Source organism: Phyllobates terribilis, unplaced genomic scaffold (genome assembly GCF_046119375.1).
Source record: "Phyllobates terribilis strain yellow unplaced genomic scaffold, ASM4611937v1 Scaffold_11__3_contigs__length_659146591, whole genome shotgun sequence".
Classification (NCBI taxonomy): domain Eukaryota; kingdom Metazoa; phylum Chordata; class Amphibia; order Anura; family Dendrobatidae; genus Phyllobates; species Phyllobates terribilis.
Window position 1 is genome coordinate 394,833,668 of NW_027362771.1, and position 14,717 is coordinate 394,848,384.

General features: G+C 43.4%; 1 protein-coding gene across 6 annotated transcripts in view; it reads left to right on the forward strand.

The window, feature by feature from the left end:
- MYO5A (myosin VA) overlaps window positions 1-14,717 on the forward strand; it is a 183,972-nt gene that overhangs the window by 121,420 nt on the left and 47,835 nt on the right. For all 6 annotated transcript variants that reach the window (XM_073653024.1, XM_073653025.1, XM_073653023.1 and 3 more), the window contains exons 11-16: window positions 1,940-2,021; window positions 5,763-5,903; window positions 5,990-6,115; window positions 8,083-8,166; window positions 11,551-11,703; window positions 11,924-12,021. In XM_073653024.1, the coding sequence (XP_073509125.1) occupies window positions 1,940-2,021; window positions 5,763-5,903; window positions 5,990-6,115; window positions 8,083-8,166; window positions 11,551-11,703; window positions 11,924-12,021 (684 nt within the window). The remainder of the gene's footprint in view (window positions 1-1,939; window positions 2,022-5,762; window positions 5,904-5,989; window positions 6,116-8,082; window positions 8,167-11,550; window positions 11,704-11,923; window positions 12,022-14,717) is intronic.

The window sequence follows — 14,717 nt, forward strand, 5'->3', positions numbered from 1 at the left end:
TTCACACCCTAGCCGCATGGATGTCAGCGCCACTCCCCGGTCCTCCCTTGACACCCTAGCCGCTGATGTCCCCACAGTATCCGCATGGTGTTACAAAGGTCTGGACATTTGTGTTAAAAATCGCTGATTGGTCGCGGACGCTATTTAAATGTGGCGCCAAAATCGGTGATTGCTCGCGCCCAGCGTCGGCGACCAATCACAGCGGTGTTTAAATGTGGAGCCAAGATCGGTGATTGGTAGCGGCCGACATTTAAATTTGACGCCCAAATCGGTGATTGGTCGCGGGCAGCGTCCGCGACCAATCTGCACAGTAGTGTTTAACTTTTGCGGCAAGATCAGTGATTGGTCGCGGGCCAAGACTGCGACCAATCACCGATTTGTGCGGCACATTTAAATAGCGGCCGTGACCAATTGGATGTCAGCGCCGCTCCCCGGTCCTCCCTTCACACCCTAGTCGCATGGATGTCAGCGGCGCTGCCTGTGCGGATACTTCCGCTGCGAGAACCCGGGACATGAGCGGGCGCTCACAGCAGAAGTATCCCGACCTGCAGCGCTGCTCCCCGGTCCTCCCTCGACACCCTAGCCGCTGATGTCCCCACAGTATCCGCATGGTGTTACCAAGGTCCGGACATTTGTGTTAAAAATCGCTGATTGGTCGCTGGCGCTGCCCGCGACCAATCACCGATTTGGCCGCAACATTTAAATATTGGCCGCGACCAATCAGCGAGCTTGGCGCCAAATTTAAACAACGCTCTGCTGATTGGTCGCGGCAGAGCAGGGTTTCAATTTGCCACCAAAATCTCTGATTGGTCGGGGCCGGCCACCGCGACCAATCAGCAGAACGTTGTTTAAATTTTGAGCCAAAATCGCTGATTGGTCGCGGCTGGCGGTAGCGACCAGTCAGCAGAGCGTTGTTTAAATTTTGCGACAAAATCGCTGATTGGTCGCGGCTGGCGGTAGCGACCAATCAGCTGAGCGGTGTTTCAATTGGCCACCAAAATCGCTGATTGGTCGGGGCCGGCCACCGCGACCAATCAGCAGAGCGGGGTTTAAATTTGCCGCCCATATCGATGATTGGTCGGGGCCGGCGGCCGCAACCAATCAGCGTCGTATTAGTGAGGACTGGGGAGCGGCGCTGCCTGTGCGGGTACTTCCGCTGCAAGCAACTGGGAGATGAGCGGCAGCTCGCAGCAGAAGCAACCCGACCGGCGGCGCTGCTCCTCGGTCCTCCATTCACACTTGCCGTCGGGAGATCATAGCGCTGTTTAAATTAGGCGCCAATCTCGCTGATTGGTCGCTCTCGGCTGGCGGCCGCAACCAATCAGCAGAGCGTTGTTTAAATTTTGCGCCAAACTCGCTGATTGGTCGCGGACGCCAGACGCGACCAATCAGTGAGATTGGCGCCAAATTTAAACAATGCTCTGCTAATTGGTCGCCGGCCGCGAACAATCAGCAGTATTGGCGCAAAATTTAAACCCCGCTCTGCTGATTGGTCAAGCCCGGCGGTCGCGACAAATCAGCAGAGCGGGGTTTAAATTTGGCGCCAATATCGCTGCTTGGTCACGGCCGGTGGTTGCGACTAATCAGCAGAGCGTTGTTTAAATTTGGCGCCAAAATTGCTGATTGGTCGCGACCGCCGGGCTTGACCAATCAGCAATTTTGGTGCCAAATTTAAACACCGCTCTGCTGATTGGTCACAACCACCGGCCGTGACCAATCTGCGATATAGGCGCCAAATTTTAACACCGCTTTGCTGTTTGGTCGCGGTTGCCGGCCTCGAGCAATCAGCGATTTTGGCGCCAAATGTAAACACCGCTCTGCTGCTTGCGCCCGGTCAGCCGCATACCTATTCTAGAATACCCGATGCATTAGAATCGGGCCACCATCTAGTATAAAATATTTTTCCATTGATAATCATTAATATATATATATTTTACAGGTTTGAAACTTTTGAAATAAACAGCTTTGAGCAGTTTTGCATCAACTACGCCAATGAGAAGCTACAGCAGCAATTTAACCTGGTGAGCATCTATGGACCTCAACCTTTATACTGGTTGTAGGATAAAAATATGTTTTATTTCTATGAAGCAAAATACGTTTTAGTGCAGGACTTCTCAAACTTTTTTTTCTTTTCTGGAACCACCACCAGTCAACCAGGCACTTATTTTCATGTGTCATGTCATACGACAGTAGGAGTATTCTCCTTAGTTTGGGGTGTATGGGATGCATGCTTTGCTTCATCATGCATTTTTTTTTCTGCAATACGATCACATCACTAATAAGTATTCAAACCAGATGAATTTTTCTTCTCAGTTGCACTTGAGGGCAATGGAAACTTGTTACCATGGAAATTTTTTTTTGCGTATGAAGTTACCGTACCATTAGTTAATCCAATTGCACGAAGTCTCACACTGCATTCTTCTTTAATTTTCAGACCCCCTGAGACAGTGTTCCTCCCTGTTATACAGTACATGTTCCATTTGAACTCTCTATGTCCCAAGTACTCTCTGCACCAGATCATGTCTTATGTCAGCATTTCTCTAAAACTGTACATATTTCCTTTAATTTCCTCCTTATCTGAAGTCTTTCTCTGCCATCCCTGAAATTGTAGATACTTTCCTCTTTCACCACATTGTGGAAATTTGTATACAGTCCCGTCACTACTGCTAGCACTCACACTAAGGCCCCGGCCCCACTATCACTATTTGGTCAGTGTTCGGTCAGTATTTTTTCTCAGGAGTGGGAGCCAAAACCAGGAGTGGGTGATAAATGCAGAATTGGTGACTTGTTTCTATTATACTGTTTTTCTGATTGTTCCTCTCCTGGTTTTGTCTCCCACGCCTGAGAAAAAATACTGATACTGGGGCTATAACTGAGGGACCGATTTGTAACATTTTTGCAAAAGCCCTCAGCTAGATAAAGGATTTACAGACGCCCAACATCAGTAATGATAACTATCTAGAACGTTGCTTAAAGAGGACCTTTCACCAGTTTTAGCATGTTAAAGTGGCCACATCATGGAATTGTGGCTGTAGAGCTGAGTAGGTTTTATTTCTGATTTCCATTGCAGAGATACTGGCTTGTTAAGTTTAAGTTATAATTTCACCTTCAACCAACGGAGCTTTAGCAGAGATTCGTCTCTGGGGGCATTGATTTTTTCCTTTGCGTGATGTTGACCAATCATAAGCTGGTGGCATAGTGTAGGAGAAAAAAAAAGAATATGCTCCCAGAAAATTATCAGACCAGACTCTGTGATTGTGTGAAATATTTGATGACCTACAGCTTTGCTTTCCTCAAAGATTTCACTGTTGGCATCTACTGTTATTATAAGCAGGGGAAGGGAATAGAGCAGAGCTGTTTCTCATTGCAAACATTTCTTCAGCTCTCCTCTCACAGTGCTGTCATCTCTGCTCTTCTCCATATCCCTCCACACTGACAGCAGAGTGAGAGCAGTGCTGCAAAAAGTGCTTGTAAAGACACACAATTTTGTTCTCATCACTGATCTCAATGCTGACACCTACTGTGGTTACAAGCCGAGGGATAGGAGAGGTATGTGTAATTATAAACTTGCAGCTCTCCTATCACAGCTCTGTCAACCCTGCTTCACTCCCCACCACACTGACTGCTGTGACATGAGAGCTGCAGAGGTGAATGTAGTGACACACAGCTCTGCTCTACTCCCCCTCACACCACCTGTATTCACAGTAGATGCCAGCAGTGAGATGTTTGAGGAGAGCAGGGCTGTGTGTGGCTTACCCTGTGTGAGACATGTAAAGACATCTGTTATTCTCTGGGGTAATGTTCTTTGTTTTTTTTTCTTCTGCATGATGCTTCTTTGTTATGATGGTTTGTCATGTAATGGACATAGTAACTGCACCTAGAGGTGAATCACTGCTCACGCAGTCTTGGTATACAACAATGTATGTTTCTTTAAATGCCAGACCTTGCCCACAACAACCCGTTATAGAGAATCGTTATGTGTCATTCAGGTAATCACTCAAATATGTGGATAGGCTTTTAGTTTTTACAGCATCCATGTAGACAAATGGTTTTACATAGTAACAGACTGCACAAACTGTGCAGTCTGACCCTGCAGTCATCTTGTCATCCATTGTTAAGTGCATCGAAAATAGAAGGAAGCAACTTAGCAAATTGACTTGGTTATATCCTATTATGTATCTAGACCTGTGAGTCTCAATAGTAATAGTCCACAAAGAAGCCAGGTGTAGTGTGATCCTGCTGTCATGGTCTCTCTCGTCAACCCCTTACCTCCGGCTAACCTACCAATTGTAAGTTATGAAGAATTAGTGAAGAGGTAGAAGAGAGTATGACTGTAGCGTCCGAGCAACTGCGCAGTGTGTTTGTAGCTGGGCTGCATGGTGCAGTGCACACAAACCAATGGGACATTTTAATATTTGTAAGGTTGAATCATTTTTTTAAAATTTCAGATCCTTTGATACACACTGAAAAACATTAGCTGGGCTGCTGGACTTTTTCTTTAAAGGGGTTGTTTCAGCTTGTTAAATGGGTAAAATTGCAAAGTGTTTGTAAAAACATGGAAATTTACAAGTTACTTCTTATTAAAAATCATCTCCATTCTTAAATGGGTTGTCCGGGACTTAAGCATTAATGGCCTATCCTTGGGACAGGTCATCAATATCTGGTGGGGGTGCGACACCCAGCATCCCCGACGATTAGCTGTTCACAGCGGTGGTCAGTTATGGAGATGCACAGCACCGCTCCGTCGACAGAATAGTGGCCACAGGCCAGTACTGCACATCTGACCCCTATTGATTTGAATAGGGAGTGGATGTGCAGTACCCAATGGAGACCACTATACAGTTGACGGAGCTGAACAGTTCTGTCTGCCGACACTAGGAACAAGTGATCGCAAGTGTGCCCAGGTATAGCACCCCCACGGATCAGACATTGATCACATATCCTAAGGATAGGCCATTTAATGTTAAAGTCCCGGGCAACCCCTTTAAGAACTGAGGGATATTTAATTTGATAGTTTACTGTTCATTGCCTAGATTACCAGCGACCTCTGTAATCTAACAGAGGTGGCCGATTACCTAGTCAAGAAAAGCGTGCTTGCAAGCTTTTTGCAATACACCTCAAAAATTCTGCTCTGAAGCTAGCCTGATCACTGGATTCAGCCAGTACCACTTTTCTTGCGGTCCCGTGATGCTGCAGAGGTAACTCTACCTCTGTTTGCATCATGGGAGGGCGGACTTGTGGAGCAAGGATACCACTGACCACAACCATCAATATTCAGTATTGCGCTGCCCCCTGGCAAGCATGGACCTGTTAGGCTGGGCAGAAGTATGCTCCCAAAGAAATAAGTTTATCCCTCTAACATCTCTGTCTGCATCTTCATAGACCTGAAGATAATGAATGAGTGATGCTGCAAGGAAGAATCAGACCTTTGGACTTTTTGGGGTGGGGGGGTTACTGTTCTGTACATACAGTATGTGATCAAGAAGAAATCCTTGTAGGAGCCTCGATCTCATCACCAGCAGCCGGTAATTGTGTCAAGTAGTGGTTTTTGGATTTCAAGGATATAGTGAGATAATGAGTGTCAGATCTGGTCCACATTTTTGGACAGAAGCTGGTCAGGCTTCAATGAGATTCTGTTCCAATTATTATAAGTCATAAATAATAGGGTTCTGTTATTATTCTTAGAGTTAATGAATTCGACCCCAGGCCTTTATGTTCTGCGTTCTTGTCTTCTGAGATGCATCTTTGTGTCCCGTTTACAGCATGTGTTCAAGTTGGAACAAGAAGAGTACATGAAGGAACAAATCCCATGGACCCTGATTGATTTTTATGACAACCAGCCCTGCATCAATCTTATAGAGGCCAAAATGGGTATTCTGGACCTGCTCGATGAAGAATGTAAGGTAGGAAGTCTTCTTCTTCTACATGGCTGATATTGCAATGACAAATGTATTTTACTATTCAGATTTTGTTTAATTTTTTTTCTTAGATGCCTAAAGGAACAGACAGTACCTGGGCCCAGAAATTGTACAACACACAGCTGAAAACGTGTGCATTATTTGAGAAACCGCGTCTGTCCAATGTAGCATTTATTATTAAGCATTTTGCTGATAAGGTAACCACAGACACTTATTACACCAAGTTGTCCTTATTCATTTATCTTCTGGTGAAATCCAGAATATAAGTGAACATTTTTCTCAATGTACTGACATACACTAGACTTTTGTGAAAAAGATGTTGAAAATTGTTTGCAAAAATAAGTCTCTCTCACCCTAAACACTCACATAAGCTGAGCAGATGAATCCATAGTAATATTATTCATGACTTCCCGGCAGATCTTTCAGCAGAATATAGGCTGTTTTTTGTTAGTCTGTAGTCTGAAGTCCATTGACTTATTGGGGACAGATGTGTCACTTGCAGAAAAATTAAATGAGTTGTATAGGATTGGAAAAACATGTCTACTTTCTTTCAGAATAGTACCATACTTGATGCAGCACAAAAAAGAAAGTCTTTAAACCGCACCAGCAAAGTACTGATAACATGTCAAGATGCACTGTCAGATAATGCAGATTCTCTTGTTCAAATATAATCCACAGAAAACAAAATTATTCATCAGCTTAAAAATAAGCCTGAAAGTGTATTGAACCTGTATTACATCAGCATGTATAGGCCGCACCGAGGCCCTTTTCAGGTGCAATACGACCATAAACAGCTCTGAACTAATCATATCACTAATACACGTGTGTACAGCATCATATGGGGATCTGATGTCTTATACTTTATTTAATGAATTTGTCACTAACAGATTCTACTTTTAGCTCTCCTTAGACTCACTAGAGTACATAAGAACCAGTCTACATCCCATGTTACAAGGCAATATTGGGCTAAACGTGCTCACATGTGTCGCTTGTTGGTTTCTTTCTTGCTTTCTGTGTGTGACTGGGCAGCCATCATGACACATGCTTCATGGCACCGCTGGAAAAGATAAAGGTCTTTTGCAATTTTAAAAATTTAACAGGGTTAAAGGAAATCTATCAGCATAATTTAACACCCTTGCCCCCGTCCCCCTACCCCCTGCAAATTATTTATACATGCATGTAGTTCTTAGAAAGATATGTCCAGTAATACCTTTACATGGCCAGTCCATTCCTCCATTACTGAGAAATCAGCTTTTGCATTGTTGTGCAAATGAAGCTGAAGGACTATGGTAGACCTGAAACCTCTGTCACTCCAGCTCAATTCCTTTCCCAGTGCCACCGCATCCTACCAGACTGACTCTTTTGCGTGACGTCACACAGCATAGAGGCTATCACTCGAACAGGAGAAGGCAGCACTGGGCGGGGAATAAAGTTGGAGTGATATAGGCTTCAGATCTACGAATAGCATTTATCACCTATCTGCTATATAGATAAGAAATGCAAGAATCGTGAAGTTCCATATACAGGGACGCTACCTCTTCCTCCTTCAGCCGCACGTCTCTGGTAGGACGAGTCTGCATAGAGGCAGTAGAGCATGTGTCGGCACTGGAACTGCTCTGATGTATCTGCCAGTGTTATAGCATTTGAAGCATGCAACATGTTATCTGACCAGCTGTTATGCCATTCAAATTCCTCATTTGGCTGGGGTTACTGCGGTTCTCCGTTTTGGAAATCTATGGGGATCCTATTGGTCTGCACCCCACTTATCTAACATCCAATTGGTAAGTGACAAATGCTTCAGTCATCAAGCCAGTAGGCAGGGGAACGGTGTGCTCCTGAAGAGAGAAGATGAGAAGAACCCTCATCTCATTTGTGCTCCTTCTAGAATCAGAGTACTTGAATATATTCTGCTGGAGAGTGATATAAATTGCCAGCATCTATATATAGGGTAGGATTGTGCCAATACAACGGACCCATTGTTCCTATTTTGGCCATTAAACAAACCATGAAACAAAGTTCTGAAGTTAAGCGGTCACACTTCTTGTTTTTCTATGACTGTCACGTGGACACATCCTGTATCTGGACTACAGATCCTACAGATTCTTTTATGTTACCATTTTGGATTTTATTACAAAGTATTGTTTTTTGCTAACATTACTTACAGGTAGAATATCAGTGTGAAGGTTTTCTTGAGAAGAATAAAGATACAGTATTTGAAGATCAAGTGAAAGTTCTCAAAGCGAGTAAGGTTGGTGAAACAATACGACCGTGAAATGTTCAGCTAGTAGCCGAGGCCTACTAAACATCTCCAGATCATGTAGTAGAACACAACTCATTCTCTGGTAAAGCCTGCATAGTTTAACGGTGTAGCTATCTCACCTGTTACCGATAGGTAGAAAGCTGATATGTGTGCGTGTGATCACTAACGGAACTGGGGAATGTCATTTTTTTATTTCCCATTGCTGATAAAGCGAAACATATTCTGTCATGTTGTACACGGGGATATTGCTGTTCCTTTTTGAGGGTTCACATGCCATTCTTAATGATCACACATAGAAAGATATGCATGAAGTGCTCCATTTCCTCGGAAGTCAGGTATTCTCTTCGTATGTCTTTGTCTGGGTTTCCTACACACTGCAAACACAGGGAAATATACAAGCTCTACACCGATGACCCCAATCCAGGTACTACTAGAGCCATCAAGCTACCCAAGTGTGATTGTAGGCGAGAGTGAACCGGAGTGTATTGGTAATAACCTTCATTTTAATAATATTAGTCAAGGACATAGTTTGTAGGTTTTTTCCCAAAGTAATGTACGCCCCCTTGTGGGAACAATCGTACATGAAAGTACACGTGACACAGAAAAATTGTTTGACTTTTGCATTAGACTTTTAAGAATTGACTATTCACTCTTTAAATGAAATGTCTTTATCTTACATTTCATATGTTTTTCACATCGTAAGATATCCATTCTACAAAATTGTTTCAAGAGAAAAATGGGCACTTTAGTTTAGAACCAACAAAACTTAAATAAGACTTTTGCTAAATTTAGTTTGTACTTCATTAGTGGACATTGTTGAGGAGGACCAGTAAATGCCTATATTCCTCATGAAATAACTGGGGCTTGTTTTTCATTGTAATGATGTGGTTGCGATCACTGCACCCGGGTGATGAGCCCTGCTGCTGAAACCAGAGGTAATGCAGTCTATCCTCTTATAAACTGCTGTAAATGACTACTGGGGCATCTAAACTGTTTGACAGAGGGAGGGGGCATCTAAACTGTTTGACAGAGGGAGAGGGCTTCCTCTGTCACTCCAGTTACTTGTGGTAATAGGTAATTATGGCAAGACCTAAAAGGATGCATGTTTGTTAACAATATTAAAATGCTGTTAAGTATTATAAAAAGAAAAAATGGTGCCGTTTAATAGACAATGAATGGAGTGGCCACTGCCCTATCCTCGTGGGCATTTTCACATCCCTGTTCTCCACAGACGGACCCCAGCAGTTAGCATGTTATTTCACCTATCCAATAAATAAGTGACAACTTGCTAAGATGGGAATAATCCATTACATCCCCTAAAATACTGTTTCTTAAAGGGAACCTGTCAGCTGTTTCATGCTACCCAAACCATGGGCAACATGAATCAGTAATCTAGCTGAAAGCCATAGTCGGAGATGAGACTAGCCCGATGTCGCTCATGTCTGGCTTTTCTCAATGATGCTAGAGGTCTCTCCCATAGCGAGTGTCCCTGGAAAGAGCTGGTTCGGAGGGCGATACCAGAGTAATCTTGTTGCCTGCCTTGGATCCTGGATCTAACTATATTTTCTCAGAAACACCAGCGCATTTCAGTGTTCACAATCTACCTGTAATGGTTCTGCCATTCTGTGATTCGTACTGCCTGTGGTTTGGGCAGCATAAACCAGCTGATCAGTTCCTTTTAAGGGGTAAATCTCTGCATTGTGCTGAGCCAAGATGTCGTGTATCAAGCTGCATGTATATATTGAATATCAGAGCGTAGTATACAGTCATTTCTCTTATTTTCTGATAATACATGTATACATGCTGTTGTGAGCCGCTCACATTGCTGTACTCATGCTATTCATGTTCTTCATCGTTGTAGATGTGTTTATTTTACTGTCTCACCGTTGCATTGTATTTCTTCTTTTCCTTTTATTCCATTTGTGTGTCACACATTCCTCAGAAGGTAACTTTCATCTAGTATCTTAGACTTCTTCTGCTTTTGCTTTCCTTATACCTAGAGGGGCGCTTGGGAGAAAAGGAGCGATAAAGGCAGCATGATCATTGCCAGCGACACAGCAGAACATTGCTTTATTGGTGCGGTGCTTTTATGCGCTCAGTAGTTTCATCAATAGACTCTCCATGTTATAAAGAGGAGAGAAGCGCTACTAATCTATATCGACTCACTAACAGGGCTGAAATCACCACTTTGGCACATTTCTTTGAGACACACTAGTGTTGTTGCTGTAGAGACCGACCCCCACTCTGCCGGACGCCTGTCATCTGCGTATTGTACAGATTATGATTAAGTTACTTTCCAGCATCGACGAGTAGTTCACTTGGTGAAAATCAGATGTCTTCTCAAGGTTCCCAGATGCGGGACCCTCCAAACTGCTACTAGCTAATGACTATGGGACAGGCGTAGACCAAGGTGGAAGCCCCTTTAATAATTAGGAATATTCTTTAAAAAAAAATTTCTTACGTTTGATTCACTAAATCTAGATAAAACCAGTAATAGATAAGTGACCAACTTCTCTTTTTTGTAGAGATTTTTGCTATGCGATGTTTTAAAGGGGTTTTCCGCTCACTGAGTGATGGCATGTCGCTAGGGATAGAGCGCCAGTGCAGTTTCATTGTGCGGTTGACATCAATTCGCAAGTGATGTCTCATCCTCATCCCCGTTTACAGGGGCTTGATGTAATACTCTGTACCAAAGGGCAGGACTAGTGCTCATCTGCCCCTTTTATTCAAGCCTTTCACTGCTATTGTGCCAGAATTAATTGAGGTCCCAGATGGTAGGTCCCCAGCCATCATATATTTCTCACCTACTTTGAGGGCGGTTGATAATTGTTTGTAGTCAAATACAAGAAATGGGCTGTCCAGTGATATTTGTGGGGAAGGTTGGCCTGTAGATCATTGATGGTCAAGAGTTGGGACAGAATCCAGCATAGATGAGGAGCGGGGTCTTTCATGTTTAGAACAATCCTGTAAAACCCCCAGATTGAGAGATTACTTTACAAGTAGAAGCTTTAAATAGTAAGGAATGAAATATAAAAAAATCTGCATTCTATAATATTGGTCAGACTAAAACTGTTCTTGCCCTGCGCTTCTAGTACTGCATGCGATAATGCGTCCAATGCTCCTGCTCCTAAGGTATTGTGCACATTCTGGACACTTTGCTACTCTGATAAATCAGAAGAAATCTGAGTCACAATATAAAACCATATTGTAAAATGGAAGCATGACCCAAGTGTGCACAGAGCCGTTATTTCAGGATGCATTTTTCCTTTTCTAACACTTACTAACTTCAGTTTCAGCATTATAAAACTGCATACAGTTACACTATTACCTGCTGGGTTGTAATTATCGTCTTGATTCCTTCCAATTTTCTAGTTTAAGTTGCTGACGGAGCTTTTCCAGGATTATGAGGTCTTAAGTCCAACATCAACTGCTCCCACCGGACGGACTCTCCTATCCCGTACAAGTCTGCGCAAGCCAAAGCTTGAGCAAGCAAGCAAGGAGCATAAGAAAACTGTCGGCCACCAGGTGATCTGATACAAGGGAATATCTTGTGTTACTAAGATCAGTACCCATATACAAGAGTTTCCCACTACCTCAAAGTGGAAACTGCTTATGGGTTGTTTTTTTTTGGAATTTTTCAGCTATTTTTTTTAAATGGATGTCAACATGGAGAGCAATTTTTCTACTTTCTGTGCTGCAAGACATTTTTTCTCTATTGGTCATGAGCCTGTTATTTCCATTTCAGTTTAGGAACTCTTTGCATCTGCTAATGGAGACACTGAATGCCACAACCCCTCACTATGTGCGATGTATTAAGCCGAATGACTACAAGTACCCATTTACGTAAGTAGCTGCTTTGGTAAACTATTGCTCTGTATCCAATAAAAAAGCCTCAATCCCTAAATATATAGTTATAGGCCCCCACACCAGATCAAAAGGGGCCAGTTTCTACTCTTATATTCTTCCTGCTGCTCCCGTGTGTGCCGTTTTTTATCTGTATTTCATCCCCAGAGTGGTATCACTAATGTCCCTAGTAATATACTCACCAGCCTCCTTCTTCTGCTCTTCCCAGCGCCGCTCTGGTCCCAATCCGCCTACTTCTGCCTGGCCGGAAGTCAGAGGTAACGGTCAGAAGCTCTCATTGTAAGGGCTCTTTAACACATCAGTGTTTCCAGTACGCACGGTGTCTGTTTTCACACGTACCAAAGACACTTACACACATAGACCCATTCAAATGAATGGGTCTGCGCACATGTCATTGTGTTTCCACGGACCATGTGTCCGTGGGCAAAACACGCTGACATGTACGTTTTTTTCACTCTGCTCGGGCACCAAAACGTCCACACTGATGACACACGGATGACATTCATGTATCATCAGTGTGACACGTACCGACGCCTGGGAATCAGCTGTACAGTTAACGCTGTTCCCAGGCGCCGAGTGCTGAAGGCATTTGTCATCATTGTGCCCTGCTTGCGCTGTGATCAGCACCAGCAGGGAACAATGCTTGCAGTTATATTGTGCCCTCGCTGTGTCCAGAAAGTGTAGAAATAAGACTAAAATAAAAAAATCCTTATACTCACCTGTCCGAAGTTGAAAAAATCCAATGTCTCACGTTGTAATCCATCTGACCGACAGGCACCTGCTCAGTAGCAGGTCACTCACTGAGCTCAGCACAGGTTAAGGGTCCGCTCGCTGCAGCAGGTCATTCTGCTCTGCACCTGAGCATGTGCGGTCGCCTGACAGTCAGATGGATTACAGCTTGGGACACTGGATTTTTTCTACTTCGAACCGATGAATATAATGATTTTTTATTTTATTTTATTCTTATTTTTACACTTTCTGGACACAGCCGGATACACATTATAGCTGTCGGCATTAATAAAGTAGCACACTGCAACGCTAAGTATGTGAACATGAAATATATGAAATTTGAATACCATTACTGCTCTAGAAAATAGAAATAAATGAGAAATCTTGGCTCATAAATTGGCCTCATTTATTTCTATTTTCTAGAGCAGTAATGGTATTCAAATTTCATTTATTTCATGTCCACATACTTAGCTTTGCAATGGGCTACTTTGTTAGTTATATATGGAGGTAGCTGCTCCTAATAAGTACCTGTACACACCTATTTCTTGTTTTGGAAGTGCCAGTCAGTTTTTTTCTTTTTCTATAACTGTTAGCATTGTACCCTGCTGGTGCTGATTGCAGCGCAAGCAGGGGACAATGATGAGAGATTCCTTCAGCACCCAGTGCCTGGGAACAGCGCTAACTGTATTGATGATTCTCAGGCGCTGGTACGTGTGATCCTGATGCGGCACACAGTTGCCACACAGGCGGACATGGATATCTCTGGTACTGTTTTTTTCCAGTACCGGAAATAGCAGGACGTGTGAAAGAGCCCCATGTCTATGGGGCCTCATTCTGGGCATGTTCTTTCTTTCACGGACTTGCATTGAGTTGTGACTCCCGGCTCGCCCATCAAAAAAAAAAAAGTGGTGCATTAATACCGCCATATGGTTCCAGAGTTATGGGCCTTTTTATTTAGTGCTGATTTTTATGGATTTTACAAGGGGGTCTGTCTCACTGAATGCTGTGAGGGGGGGGTGTCTATCTTTTTTATTACCCCCAAGAGCTATGCTCCTTTGTTAAAGACCACAATAATCAACACTAAATAAAGAGGCCCATATCACTGGCACAGTATGTCTGATTTATACAAAACAAATTATTGTATATTCAGGGTAGCGGCTAGAATAATATAAGAGTAAGGACTGTCCAGGCTTTCTTTATAGGGTGATTACCTTCTTAGTTGGTGATTCCTACAATATTCCATCAGTTAATGATCACTGGAGTTCTGACCCCTAGTGACTGATCCAGAGAATGAAAGGGTGCTGCACTGCTTCAGCTAAAAACCGTTTCCTGCACAGTGGGTGGCAGGAACTTGATTATGACGGGGCCAGAGTGCTCAAGCAGAGCGGCATCCCAGATCAGCTATTGTACATTCAGATCACCATTCTATTCAATATGTAACAGAAGAGACAGTGGCGGACACAGACGGAAGAGGGCCCTGTACCAGAACTGTATATGGCCCGTTTGCAGTCCAATAACTTCTCACAATGCTCAATTTCTCCTGCTTTGGAGGTGTAGTGGCCCCTCTGCGGCTGCACAGGTTGCACCAATGATATGTCCGCCCAGGAGAAAGGATCTGACGGCTCCATTTGCGTTTTAAATATTTTTGTAAATGTGCAGATGATGTTTGCTAAGTAATTAAAATGTAATTTAATAAAATTAAATCTTGAAGCGAGTGCCCAGCTCGCACAGCACAGTGATTAGGAGCAAAGGTTCACATAGGCCAGTCACCATTCACAAGATCTAACCTTAAAGAAGATATTGAGTGTTGGAGACGCATATAAAATCTAGTAGAAGGGTGGTCCACCTCTTCAGAAAGCATTAACTGAGAATCTGTTATAAAGCACGCCATGATGGTCTGATGAGGAGTTTTTAACTTGATCGGTCTTTTTCTCAGCTCCTCGCAG